Below are 13,001 nucleotides of genomic sequence, written 5' to 3'. Positions count from 1 at the left end.
GATTATCAATTTTAGTGGAGTGACGTTAGCATTTAAAAGCAGACAAGATTCCTATTTGCTGCCAATGCAAGTCGACTCTCTTTTTAACGGTGTTTCTGTGGTGGTGCTGTACGCCCCCACCAAGGACCTCTTTGCCCAGACGGCCGCCTTCTACAAGGACGTGCTGGGGTTCGAGGCCTCGGACGAAACGAGCACAAGCTGTGTCCTCAGCACGCCTGCCAATTCCGAGGACAAGGGCACAATTGAGCTGCGACTCGATCCGGCAAGGTCCGTGGACGAGCAGACCATTGCGGCGAATGTCCGCTATCTGCTGACCCACGAACAGAAGGTGGACTGGAGAACGCTCCAGAGCTGTGTCTGCTTCACCACGCACAAAATCGAGTCTCTGATTGAGACGCTGGAGAAGAATAAGGTGGCCTACCAGGCCCGGCCGGGCCGTCTGGACCCGTACGAGGTGTACGTGGTGGACCCATTGGGCTCTGTGGTGGGCGTCACCGATATAGGCAACACCATCGGAACCAGCGACCACTCTCGGTTCAAGGAAGTTGCGAACCGGATCAAGCTGCTGGACTCGGCCGGCACGGCCAACAAGGTCGCCTCCAGCACGAAGAACATTGCGGTGATGACGTCCGGCGGAGACGCGCCCGGAATGAACGCCAACGTGCGGGCCATCATCCGTGCTGCCATCTACAAGGGGTGCAAGGCGTATGCCGTGTACGAGGGCTATTCGGGGCTGGTAAAGGGCGGCCCGCAGTTTATCCGCGAGATGCACTGGAACGACGTGCGTGGCTGGCTCGCTGAGGGCGGCACCAACATCGGAACAGCCAGGTGCATGGAGTTCAAGGAGAGATGGGGCCGTCTGGCGGCGTGCAAAAACATGATCGAGGCCGGGATCGACGCGCTTGTGGTGTGCGGTGGCGACGGGTCGTTGACGGGCGCAGACCTGTTCCGCGCCGAGTGGCCGTCGCTGATCGCCGAGCTGCACGAAAAGGGCGAGATCACGAGCCAGCAGTACGAGAACCACAGACACCTCAACATCTGCGGCACTGTCGGGTCGATCGACAACGACATGTCGTCGACCGACGCGACGATCGGGTGTTACTCGTCGCTGGCGCGGATCTGCGAGGCCATCGACTACATCGACGCGACGGCAAACTCGCACCAGAGAGCGTTTGTGATCGAGGTGATGGGCCGCCACTGCGGCTGGCTGGCTCTGATGGCGGGCATTGCGACGAGCGCAGACTACATTTTCATCCCGGAGAAGCCGTCGTCGCGCAAGGACTGGTCCGACCACATGTGCCAGATTGTGGCTGCGCACCGCGCGCGCGGCAAGCGGAAGACGATCGTGGTGGTTGCCGAGGGCGCGATCGCGTCTGACCTGACCCCGATCACGTGCCAGGACGTGAGAGACGTGCTGGTGGAGAGGCTGAAGCTCGACACGCGGATCACGACGCTGGGTCACGTGCAGCGCGGTGGCAACGCGGTTGCGTACGACCGGCTACTGGCGACGCTGCAGGGCGTGGCGGCGGTGGACGCCGTGCTGGAAGGGACGCCCGAGACGCCGTCGCCGATGATCTCTGTGGTGGAGAACAAGATTGTGAGGAAGCCCCTGGTCGAGGCCGTCAGGCTGACCAAGTCGGTGGCCGAGGCCATCAACGCGAAGGACTTCGCCAAGGCGATCTCGCTGCGGGACTCGGAGTTTGTGGAGCATCTGAACAACTTCATGGCGATGAACACGGCCGATTTCCGGCAGCCGTCGCTGCCTGTGGAGCAGCGCAAGAAAATAGCAATCATCAACGTGGGCGCGCCGGCCGGGGGCATGAACTCGGCCGTGTACTCGTTTGCGACATACTGCATGTCGCGCGGCCACACGCCGTACGCGATCCACAACGGGTTCACCGGGCTCGCACGGCACGACGCGGTGCGCCCGCTGGATTGGCTCCAGATCGAGGGCTGGGCGTCGCTTGGCGGGTCGGAGATCGGCACCAACAGAAAGACGCCCGAGCAGGCGGACATCGGAATGGTGGCGTACGAGTTCGACAAGCACAAGTTCGACGGGCTGGTGCTTGTCGGCGGCTTCGAGGCGTTTGTGTCGCTGAACCAGCTCGAGAAAGCGCGGCAGTGGTTCCCTGCATTCCGGATCCCGATGGTTTTGATTCCGGCCACCATTTCGAACAACGTTCCTGGAACAGAGTACTCGCTTGGATCGGACACGTGTCTGAACTCCCTGGTTGACTATTGCGACGCTATCAAACAGTCTGCTGCTGCTACCAGAAACAGATGCTTTGTGGTGGAATGCCACGGAGGCAACTGTGGCTACATTGCGACTTTTGCACAGCTGTGCTGCGGAGCCATCGCGTCGTACGTGCCGGAAGAAGGCATGACGTTGAGCCAGCTGGCGCAGGACATCGAGACGCTGAAGGTGTCGTTTGCCAACGACCAAGGCAAGGCCAAGTCGGGCCGGCTGCTGCTGAAGAGTGAGAAGGCGTCGGAGGTGCTCACGACGCAGACGATCGCGGACATCATCAACGCGGAGGCCAACCAGCGGTTCGACGCCAAGACGGCCATCCCGGGCCACGCGCAGCAGGGCGGCATTCCGTCTGCCATCGACAGAACGAGGGCCGCGCGGTTTGCGATCCAGGCGGTGCAGTTTGTCGAGAAGATGTACGACACGATTGCCGGCGCGGAAAACGAGTACGGCGAGTTTGTGAACTCGCCGGCAGCGGCCCAGACGGCCTGTGTGCTGGGCATTGAGCGCTCACACCTCAAGTTCACCTCCATTAGACAACTATATGACTACGAGACCGAGGAAGGCCGCAGGGTCCGCAAGAACATTTTCTGGCAGGACATCCGCGACATCAGCGACTTGCTGGTGGGCCGTGTTCGGGTGAATTGAATTGGTACGATCAGGATAGAGTTTCGAGTAGCTGTAGCGTGGAAAAAAGCCGGTCGTGCTGTTTTGGCCGTGCAAAGTGTACCGTCATGTCGACCTCGTCGACGGCGGCCTCCAGCTTGCGCTCAGAGACGAGTCCCAGCACCAGGTCCAGCATTTCGGAGTCGCATATTTGCAGGCCCAGGATGCGAACCAGTGTCGACATTTTGATCGAGGTGAACGTCTTTGAGGCCGCAATTATGTTGTACTGGACGAGCAGCAGGACCGCGTCTTCCAGACGGTGCGGCGGCACCATCTGCGAGACTACGTGGCGGTCTATGGGGAAGACCTGCTCGTTTCTCATGTTGGCGAGAAGGGTGCGGACGGTTTTGTCGACGGCAAACGGCTGGCCGTCCAAATGGCTCACCATTTGTCGCAGGGCGTCGAGCTTTGCGTAGCCGTACGGAATGAGCAGCAAAGATTGCACGGCGAGCTGGAAGTTGCGCTCAAAGTCCGGCTTTGGGCCAGCCAGAAAGTCCAGTTGCGAGCTCAAGAAAGTTTCCAGCAAGTATGGCAATGCGGCAGCGTGCTTGTTCAGTCCAGCCAGATACGCCCCGTAAAGGTATTTGAAGTTGGAAACGACGAGAGCGGTGGGAAAGCGGCGCGATTCCTGTTCGGATAGCTGTTCTATAAGCTCGAGAGCGGCGTCGTAGACGCCGTCGTCGGTGTGGCCGCTCAAAAGTCTCAAATAGTGGTATTCCAGCAGCAAAGGACGGTTCTCTGCAAAAAGAGCCGGCTGCAGCGAGTCCAGCAGAGCACGGTCGGCGACGACTGCGGTGTGCAGGCGAATGGCACCATTCACAAGCGGGGAGTCGTATTGTGCGTCAGGGGCGCGGCGGTGGCTAAATATGAATCGCGCCACGTCCTCCAGCTCTCGCTCGTGTGCGTGCATGGCAAAGGAGATATATAATTTAATAATTCTGGCGATTTGGGGTCACCGCCCGAATCTCGTGCGCACATCGTTTAGCTCGCGAAAAAATAAAAATAAAACCATGAAGCTCGTCAACCTTGCGCTCATTCCCATCGTTTCGTATATCGTGCTCAACCAGCTGTTCAGCACGTGGCTTCCGAGAAACTACATTTTCGACAAGACTGAGCTGCAGCAGATCTGCGTCGGCGCCATCAAGGCACACCCAAACAACGCGACGGCCATCATGTATGCGGTGCAGGAGAAGATGTCCGAGGTGTACGGCGACCAGGTGGTCAACAAGCTGAACTTCAACGACTGGGTGTTCAACAACGCCGGCGGAGCCATGGGCCAGATGTTTATTCTGCACGCGTCCGTCTCGGAGTACGTGATTTTCTTTGGCACTGCCATCGGAACAGAGGGCCACACGGGCATCCATTTTGCAGACGATTACTTCACAATTTTGACTGGAGAGCAGCACGCGGCTTTCCCTGGCCAGCTTGAGAGGTCTGTGTATCTGCCCGGTGACCAGCACCACATGGCTAAGGGCGAGTTCAAGCAGTATGCTATGCCGCCAGGCTCTTTTGCGCTGGAGCTGGCCCAGGGCTGGATTCCGGCCATGCTTCCGTTCGGGTTCCTCGATACGTTTAGCTCGACTTTGGACTTTGTGACTCTGTCGAGGACGATCTACTTCACAGGCAGGGACATGCTGAAGAACCTAGCCCACGGCAAATTTTAGATAGATAACTAACCAAAAGCGTGAAGCGGGATAACCCAGCTGTCACTACTGTAAATGCCCACTCCCCGGATGCAGAGAGACGCATATGCTCATGCAGGAACAAGGCAGTGAATTTGGGTCTCCGTCGGAAAAAAGGCATAGGGACCGCAATTTCCAACGTTGTGTAATAGGTGCAGTGCTGCTCGGAGCGCACCTGGGGACTGGTTCTGGATCTGAGTCCAATGCCGCTGCGGGCTTTTTAGTGTGTCATGTACAGTTTCGAAATGTGCGACTAAGCGGTTACGTACGTTCATGCAATTCTCCCAAAATGCTCAGCATAGTACATGCAGGCTTTGTCCTGTCTAGCGTATGCCGGTGCCATGTACCGAGGTCCTGCCGTATCGATTCGAAAGCATATTCTTGGGTCAGTCAATAAACACGAGGCACGCGGCTCTGCGGCGTCCCTTACTTGCCTCTGTGCAGGCTTTGATCCTCCGAAATATGCAGGTAGCTCAGCGCTATTGTTCTCTGCAGCTTCGAGCCGTTGCTACATCGAAGTTTTAAAATTCGGGTCTCCATCGGGGCACTGTCCATGCCGGCGAAAAGTCGCGCTCACCTAGGCCGGTCTCTTTTGGGGTGTGCTTCCGGCGAGGTGCATTTCAGACAGAAACCCAGACCGAGCAACCGCAAATCCCCCGAAACTTCCCCTGTTAGTGTAACCCCTCATACGCCCACCGTCATGTAGTGTGGGCATCCACAGGCCCTCGGAATGCTCCATACTACTGCAGCGGCTTCGAAAAAAAAAAAAATACCATACCCTTCTGGGCAAGTGCACCTGCTGAGCGAGCACTGAGATAAACATCATGCCTCCAGATCATACATTGCTCTTACGGTTTCCGGGCGCCGAAAACAGAGAAAATTCTGTGCTGTGTGCGAAAACTGCATATGAAATACCGTTAACTTGTACTTTTCTGTACTTTCTTGTATTTTCACTTACTGATGGCTTGATTTTAGCAATGCCACGCACTTTCCATAAGCAGACATCGCTCACAAGCAAATGATCATGCGGTGACCGAAGAGTTGCGCTTCCGGCACAGAAAGGCGGCAGACGAGCGTTGCCCGTTACTGCAGTAACCTTTCACCTCGTCTCGTCCAGTGTCTGGCAACTTATCCTCTCCCTGACTAACATGGCCTAAGCGTGCGTCTTGCTCGACCAACATCATGTGCCAAGACTATTGTTTAAAGCCGAGATGCACGTAGTTGCCACCTTGGCAGAACATGCATTGTTTTCAACTGTAAGGCGCATATTTATTTTCTGTAAATACTCCATTTCAGCCTCATCGCAAAAGGCGTATATCTACTGAGTGCAAGCCCATGGGATCGCCAGGTACACAGTGTGCTGCTTCATCATTCATGACATATATATTAGTGGTAATTCATGTTCCCGGCCTCACATGCAGGCGGCTGAGCTATGAAAAACGCAGGGTTAAAAAGAGTACACCCGCCCCCTCCTAGGAAGAGCCGGTAGTGGGGTTAGAGAACCTGATGAATCGGCTGTTGGGGTATGTAAAAAGCGCGCGGATGAGGTGGGATCATCGGATTGACGTAAGCAGGAAGAGCCGGCGGAGGCTGTGGGTAGTAAACAGGGGTCATGTCGGCCTGTAACGGTGATCTTGGGCTGCCGCTCTTTGCACCGTGTGGAGAATCTGATAAGATCGCGTTGGGTGGCGGAGAGGCATGGACTAGCTGCACAGCGGTGAATGTAGGAGTTTCGAAGTTCTCGAACACCTGTTCCCAAAGCGACTCGTTGATCACCCAGTGAGGCATATCCTGCGGCAGCGACTGCTGATTGTGCTTACCGTTCTCCAAGTTGCGCACAAAGGCCGCCATTTTTTCGGCCATTTCCGGTCTGTTGCACAGTTTGTAGCATTCGGAGGCGCGTGCGTAGCAGTCGATCGCGTCCTGCGACTGGTTTTCACATCTCTCGTACACCTGTCCGAGGCCTTCCCAGGCTATTGCGATGGCCATTTGGTGGTTGTTAGGGGCGTTTTTGATCACCTGCGAGTATGCGTTCAGGGAGTCTGCGGGCTGGTTCAGTCTAAGGTACAGGCTGCCGATGGTCAGCCACGGGAGTGCGGATTGTGGTGCCAGGTTCAAAGAAATTTGTAGCGACTTGTATGCTTTTGTGGGTTCGCCCTGCAGGATGCATGCGCGTCCAAGCAGGTAGTGGGAGAGAAAGGACGGTTGACACTCTCTGTTTCTGATCTGTATCACCCGTTGCAAGAGGTTCGTGGCGTTCTGGAGGTCGTCCGGCGAGGGGTTATCCTGCAAAAGAAAATGCGCCTGCAGCAGCAGGAGCATCGAGTCCTCGCCCACAGTGTCCAAACCTTTCAAGCATGTGGCCACGGCAGCGGTCAAATTGCCGGCTTTCTCGTGGGACAAGGCCAGAAGTCCCCACAGAAACGCATAATCTCTATACTGGTCGTAAGGGGGCGGCGGGAGCGAGACGGCTGCGGTAAATTCCGAGACCGCGAGATCCCTCTTGTTCTGCTTGTTAGCAATAGCAGCAAGCTCCAGGTGCGCCTTGCGTGCCATTTCCACCAGCTCCGGCGCCGTTGATGCCGCTCTGAGACACAGGTTGAAGCTTTCGATAGCCTCGGGCAGCATGTTCATTCGCTGCGCCGTCTGGCCCAGAGTGAGCCAGATGGAGGCAGTGGGCTGGGAGATCTCTAGTGTGGTAAGCAAGATGGAGCGTGCCTTCTCAAGGTCTCCAAGAAGAAAGTAGCAATTTGCCAAATCGCGTCTGATCTCGGGGTGGGTTCTGAGAGGCACAAAGTGGTTGAAGGCTGAGTTGAGGATTTCGGCGAGCTCGTGTACTTTATTTAAGTCCAGTTCGAAGAGCGGTCTAGAGAGCGTGGCGGTTGTGAGTCCATGTAGAGCGTTTATATTTGCTGGGTCGTACTTGAGAACGTTGTGGAAACTGCGAGCAGCGATGTCGTTCGCGTGGCGAATTTCCAAGGCCAAGTTCCCGCAAGCAAGCCAAGTATGGACAAAGTCCTCAACCTCCGCTGGAAGCTGCGGGCTCCGGAAGCCAGGGTTGCCCTGTTGCTCTTGTTCGTTGGGCCAAATGTACGCCATAGAGGAAAGGAGAGATTAAATAATAATAGATGGGCAAGAAATTATTTTAGAGCGTATCAACTCTCTGACTACCCCCAGTGCAAGTGGTAAGGTCAGAATTCCATGCTGTATCATGCATGCGGGCTAAAATATAACATCAATAAGAAAAAATATTTTGATATGCAATGCCCGGCATAGACGAACGAAGTTGACAAAAAGGGCGCCAAAGACGCACAGTTGGTGTGCTCGACTCGATGTGTCAGGGGGGGACGATCTTCGGTTTGAAGCGTATGCACGGGCATGTGCTACTCGATGTGGTGGCCGGAAGTGCCGTCCGTGCGACCCCACCTCATGACCTGGACAGAGCAAGCGCCGACTGTTCGCGCCGGCCTGTTTTTCCGTCCAACTTAAGCGGCCCTACGCATACGGGTAATATCGTTGCGTTACTCACCTACAAAATAAATCTGACTTTCATGCATAAAAAGAAACGACTCCCGCGACCACATCATACATCTGCACTGGGGATGTATGTCTGTGCAAGGCAAATTGGCCTGACACAGCCGTGTCCCGTCAGAGCTTGGACGCCTTCACAAAACGGGTACCCTTAGCTATTTGCGCACTCAGTGCAGGCACGCTGTGTGATATCGCCTCCTTCTCTTCTGCGCTCAAACTTCCCAAACATTTCACCTTTGCGACGCCTTCCGGCCCAATGCTTATCGGAACCCCAAAAAATTCCACTTTGTGCATTATTTTCTGAACAAAGCAATCGTCGGTCTTGAGCCGCGAAACGTTCACAAAGGCAACCTCGTCCACAGTGTCGCCCCTACAAATCGCACGCAAAATCCCACACAGAAACCGGTTTGCTGCAGCCGCCATCGATAATGTTGCTGATCCTTTACCCTGTTTGGCCTGCACGACTTCGTCTCCGGCGTACCGGACACGGTGTACAAGGTCCTGGATCTCTGCGGAAGACAACCGCTTGCGCCACTTCCCCAAAATAGGCACGATTGTTTCTCCAGAGTGACCCCCGACTGTGTACACTTGACCACGCAGATCCCACGCCCCGGTCAGCTGACCCAGAAACTGCTCGAGCCTCAAACTGTCCAACGTGGTTATGCCAAACACCCTCTCTGGCCGGAAACAGTTCTGGCTCCGCAGCTGTTCCGCCGCAATCGGGACGGTGGAGTTCACCGGGTTCGAGATGATTGCCAAGAACGCCTCCGGACACGTCTCGCCATAGACTCTCACCAGCTGCTGGACGATCGACGCATTGATGTTGAAGAGGTCGTCTCTGCTCATGCCGGGCTTTCTGGGGATTCCGGCCGGGATAACCACGACGTTGGCGCCTTGCAACGCCATCCGCAGCTGCGACTCGTCTGTCTTCGTCAAAGCACAGAAATGCCTGACTTTCTGGCGGGTCGGAATATGCGACAGGTCGGTGGCCACCCCGACGGGGTCGACCACGTCGTAGAGCACAAGCTCGTCAATGAGCTCGTTTGTCCGCAAAAGCAGACTCAGCGTTTGGCCAATACCGCCACAGGCCCCAAGAACCGCGAGCTTCATGAGCGAACGGTGCGATTCCACCGGCTATATATACTTCTCCGCAAAGTGCATGTGACTTGGTGGTCTGTGTCGGTGCAAGGGTGTCTCATCTCTTGCGCACGTTCTTCCACTTGAACACCGTCCTGCCGTCCTTCGTCTGCACCTTCTTCTTCTCGCCCTTCTTCATCAGCTGTTTCTGCAGCTCGACCGTCGCCTGCAGCCTTTTCAGCTTCTCCTCGCGCTCCATGCGCTGCTCCAGCAGCCGCAGCTTCTTGAGTTTCTTGAGCTCGAGCTTCTGCTTCACGTACCCGTTTTCAGACAGCTCCGGCACGACGGGACCATCGGACACGCCGCCGGCAAGCCCGCTGAGCTGCGACTTGCGCAGTCGATTTTCTCTTTTGCCCAAGAGACTGGCGTCTGTGTCAAAATACTGCGCCGGATCGAACTGTTCCATCTGCTCTTCCGAGTCCACAAACACCGTGTGCGATCCGACCCCCTTGAAGCTGTCCAGGTTCTTCATTTCCTTCTCGATCTTGCGCGCCTCGCTCTGTCTGGTCATGGTCAGGTAGTTGGCGTCCTGTGTTTTGAGCAGCAGCACCTCGTCGTTCGAGAGAGCCTCGTTGCCGCGTTCTGCTATCAGGATTCCATCTTGGTCGGTTTTTCTGCGTGTCATAGAGTGGTAGTATTCGTCCTCATTGCGCAATTTGGCCTTCTGTTTGAGGATCTTCAGCTGGGCCTGTTTTTTGTGGTAGTCTGCCGCACGCAGCCGGTAGTCCTTCTTCTTCTCCAGGAACCCAAACCGGGCGCGCTCCTGCGGCTGAGCCCGCTCTCTGTGCTGTTTCTTTTGCACGTTGTGCACCAGCTTCACCATGATCTAAAACAAACGATTATGATTTTTTTTGAAATTTTTTTACATCTTTGCACCGCGAAATCTCACGACATGGGTGTAGCAGTGGTGAACGGCAGCAGTGGGCAGGCGGTACGGGTGGTCTTCATTCTGCGGCGGCTGTGGTGGCAACCAGAAACTCTGACTTTTCTGTTTTCCTTTTTGTCACTGCTCTGCTACTTCCCGCTAAGATCCATCTTTAAAATTATAATTATTTTAATATGACCGTTGTTTCTTGTTTACAAGAGTGTCACGAATTGGGCGTCCCCATAGACCGCGATCTGTACAATTCTCTCTGGATGACGCTCGTTGCGGGACGACATTTGGCCGTCGCGAGTCCTGAGCCGTCCAAAACTGCCGAGGTGATCGGCTACATCTGCAATCTCTGGGGATTCAAGGAGCGAACAAGAATAGTACATTTGAGAGCCGGCATGTCGTTTGAAGTCGTCGCCCCACTTCTGCACAGCCAGCTGGCAGTGGTGGTGTTTGTCAGCCTGGAATTCACCGATAGCAAGTTCCAGCAGGAGCTGGCGTCTTTCATGAACTCATCCAGCGGCGCGCAGTTTAGCATGGTTTCTGTGATGGCCAACCAAAATAGCATGGAGGTCAGTCTGAGACAGAGTCTGGAAAAGTTCATCTGGCTGCGTGAAGTGCACCGGGGCGAAGTTCCAGAAACAGCAAGCGTTCCCTTGTGCTCAGCTTCAGAAGAGCTTGAAAAATACCGATCAAAAGCCAAGAGCGTAAAGATCGTGCGCGAAGTCAGAACCTACATATACGACATCGTCGTGTTCACACGCATGCACCGAATGGTGGTCGCCGGACTGCCGACCCAGACATGGAAAGATATGGAATTATTTGTTCAGATCTACGCAGCTATCCACGACATGGACTATGTGACGCCGGCAATGGTCAAACTGGCCGCGGCGAAGGTGATCCCGTTGCACATCCGGATGGTGAGCAAGCCAGAAATGGAGCCGTCCGTTCTCTACGGCAGCGATCCCAAGCTCGTCCAGCAGCTGATCAACGTATGGGACGCAGACCTGGTCGTTGAGGACGTGCTCAACAATGTCCAGCCCCCAACCTAGACAAACTGAACTTTCCAAAACTTCAAGCAAGAATCGGCTCCGCCGCTGACAAGCTCATTTTCGCCGATCCAACTCACGCCGGCGACGCCCTCCTTGTGAGCGTTCAGCGCCTTGACGTTCTTGGCTGGCTTGCTGACCGAGTACACAATGATGTTTGTGTCGAGCGATCCAGAGACGACGTGGTCGTTGTCTGCGTTCCAGGAAAGAGAGTTGATCCTCGATGTGTGGAACGCCCACCTGGTGGTCACCAAAGACAGGTCTGCGAGCTTGTAGCAGTGAATTTTACCGTTGACGTCGCCACAGGCCAGATATTCTCCGTTCGGCGAGATCTTCGATACAGACGGCCGCGCACGCATCGGAGCGACAGCTCCAACAAGCTTGAATTGCTTGTCGTACACGTTGACAGCAAACGTCGCCGCGTTGGTCACGACAATGTGCGTCAAAGAGACAGCCACCGAGCTTGGGTTGTAGTCCAGTTTGTGCTGCGCAATTTGTCTGCCCTGCCGGTCGAGCACGATCAGCTCGTCGTCGGTGATGACTGCGCCGAACTCGGCTCCAAAGTCTGCCTGGATCGGCTGCTTGGACACTGTGGTGGCAGTGGCCAGTTTTCCGGAGTCTAGATATTTTATTGCGTCGTCCCAGCCAACGGTGACAACGCCGCTTCCTGTGTTTGCAATGTTGACGACCAAGTTCGAGTGCGTCTGGCCCGCGACTAGAGCGCCCGTTTTCGTCGCAAGATCCCATTTCATCACTCTGCCGTCATAGCTGCCCGAATAGAGGTTTCCGTCAACGACAGAAGACAGCGCAGTGATTGACTTCTGGTGGCCGTACACCACTCTGACGGGCGAGTCGGACGAGTCGGCGAAATAGTACAGGTCGCCGCTCAACGTGAGCCCGAGAACGTACTCGTTGGTCTTTACACAGCCGACAAACTGGTTCTCGAGCTTCTGTTCTAGCTGCCACGTTCTCGACGTTTCCCCGTCGACGCTGGTCAGTTTGATCGAGCCGTCCGCAGAGCACGTGACGAAAGTGTTCTCGTCAATCCAGTCGACGCCAAAAATGCCCGCCGAGTGCACGCCTTCGATCTTGCGCACGAAATCGCCCGTCTTGCCGTCATACACCACAATCAGACGGTCCGAGCCGACGCTGACCGCGTAGCTGCCGTCCTTGCTGAACTTCACGTCTCTGACAAAGTTGCTGTGGTGGCCACGGACAGACTGCGCAAACTTGAACGGAGGTCCTTGCAGGAAAACCATCCCTGCGTCGTCCGAAACGGTCACCGCACGGTATGGTCTGCACGGCCGAATGCTCACGGCGTTGATGGGCGCGCTGTGTCCGGAAATCTCGCCAACAGTGTTCCCCGAGTCAGCCGTAAAACAGTGGCCGTACCTCTCCCGTCCGTCACCCACAGCAATAATCCTGCTGGAGTCTGCGTCCCACGCAAGGTCGTTGATCCGGCCGCTGATGACCGAATAGTCTCCTTTCACGATCAGTTCGTCCGAAACGCAGTCCCAAACCTTCACGTTGCCGCTCTCGTCGCCGGAGGCAATGTAAAAGCCTGAGGGAGAGAACTTGGCCACTGTGGCCGGGTAGTTGTGGCCTCCAAACTGGATGCTCTCGTCTGGCTTGGCCACCGAACGTATGTACACGCATTTGCCGCTTGTGTAGACAATTCTATCAGACTTTGCGTCGTACGACAGATGCACTGCTGTCGCGCGAGCAGTTGCCGGGTTCGCGGCATATAGACCGATTTTTTCAACTGACATTAGTTCAGACACTTGTGCTCATTATTTATTATTTTATTTACGTTTATC

At 55.5% G+C, this 13,001-nt stretch overlaps 9 protein-coding genes across 9 annotated transcripts; 3 read left to right on the top strand and 6 right to left on the bottom strand.

Moving 5' to 3' along the window:
- Positions 1 to 64: 64 nt before the first annotated feature.
- Positions 65 to 2,896, top strand: KL911_000989 (uncharacterized protein; the record flags this gene model as incomplete). The annotated part of the gene is made up of 1 exon (XM_043201303.1): positions 65 to 2,896. One exon carries the CDS (start codon positions 65 to 67, stop codon positions 2,894 to 2,896), a length of 2,832 nt encoding a protein of 943 aa, XP_043056553.1.
- A 10-nt stretch (positions 2,897 to 2,906) lies between these two features.
- On the bottom strand, positions 2,907 to 3,824 carry KL911_000988 (uncharacterized protein; the record flags this gene model as incomplete). Its single annotated transcript, XM_043201302.1, has 1 exon — positions 2,907 to 3,824. The coding sequence occupies one exon, from the start codon at positions 3,822 to 3,824 to the stop codon at positions 2,907 to 2,909; it is 918 nt and encodes a 305-aa protein (XP_043056552.1).
- A 100-nt stretch (positions 3,825 to 3,924) lies between these two features.
- Positions 3,925 to 4,578, top strand: KL911_000987 (uncharacterized protein; the record flags this gene model as incomplete). The annotated part of the gene is made up of 1 exon (XM_043201301.1): positions 3,925 to 4,578. The coding sequence occupies one exon, from the start codon at positions 3,925 to 3,927 to the stop codon at positions 4,576 to 4,578; it is 654 nt and encodes a 217-aa protein (XP_043056551.1).
- Positions 4,579 to 4,867: 289 nt separating this feature from the next.
- KL911_000986 (uncharacterized protein) lies at positions 4,868 to 5,298 on the bottom strand (the record flags this gene model as incomplete). The annotated part of the gene is made up of 2 exons (XM_043201300.1): positions 4,868 to 5,104; positions 5,287 to 5,298. The coding sequence occupies 2 exons, from the start codon at positions 5,296 to 5,298 to the stop codon at positions 4,868 to 4,870; spliced, it is 249 nt and encodes an 82-aa protein (XP_043056550.1).
- A 792-nt stretch (positions 5,299 to 6,090) lies between these two features.
- On the bottom strand, positions 6,091 to 7,695 carry KL911_000985 (uncharacterized protein; the record flags this gene model as incomplete). Its single annotated transcript, XM_043201299.1, has 1 exon — positions 6,091 to 7,695. One exon carries the CDS (start codon positions 7,693 to 7,695, stop codon positions 6,091 to 6,093), a length of 1,605 nt encoding a protein of 534 aa, XP_043056549.1.
- A 549-nt stretch (positions 7,696 to 8,244) lies between these two features.
- KL911_000984 (uncharacterized protein) lies at positions 8,245 to 9,237 on the bottom strand (the record flags this gene model as incomplete). Its single annotated transcript, XM_043201298.1, has 1 exon — positions 8,245 to 9,237. One exon carries the CDS (start codon positions 9,235 to 9,237, stop codon positions 8,245 to 8,247), a length of 993 nt encoding a protein of 330 aa, XP_043056548.1.
- An 85-nt stretch (positions 9,238 to 9,322) lies between these two features.
- On the bottom strand, positions 9,323 to 10,087 carry KL911_000983 (uncharacterized protein; the record flags this gene model as incomplete). Its single annotated transcript, XM_043201297.1, has 1 exon — positions 9,323 to 10,087. The coding sequence occupies one exon, from the start codon at positions 10,085 to 10,087 to the stop codon at positions 9,323 to 9,325; it is 765 nt and encodes a 254-aa protein (XP_043056547.1).
- A 236-nt stretch (positions 10,088 to 10,323) lies between these two features.
- On the top strand, positions 10,324 to 11,153 carry KL911_000982 (uncharacterized protein; the record flags this gene model as incomplete). The annotated part of the gene is made up of 2 exons (XM_043201296.1): positions 10,324 to 10,785; positions 10,866 to 11,153. 2 exons carry the CDS (start codon positions 10,324 to 10,326, stop codon positions 11,151 to 11,153), a joined length of 750 nt encoding a protein of 249 aa, XP_043056546.1.
- Positions 11,154 to 11,183: 30 nt separating this feature from the next.
- On the bottom strand, positions 11,184 to 12,953 carry KL911_000981 (uncharacterized protein; the record flags this gene model as incomplete). Its single annotated transcript, XM_043201295.1, has 1 exon — positions 11,184 to 12,953. The coding sequence occupies one exon, from the start codon at positions 12,951 to 12,953 to the stop codon at positions 11,184 to 11,186; it is 1,770 nt and encodes a 589-aa protein (XP_043056545.1).
- Between the last annotated feature and the right edge of the window lie 48 nt (positions 12,954 to 13,001).

The sequence above is a fragment of the Ogataea haglerorum genome (assembly GCF_019207285.1).
Source record: "Ogataea haglerorum isolate 81-453-3 chromosome Unknown 81-453-3_NODE_2_length_903871_cov_94.662503, whole genome shotgun sequence".
Lineage (NCBI taxonomy): Eukaryota > Fungi > Ascomycota > Pichiomycetes > Pichiales > Pichiaceae > Ogataea > Ogataea haglerorum.
Note: the sequence above shows the minus strand (reverse complement) of the source record. Positions and strands in the feature narration are given on the sequence as shown.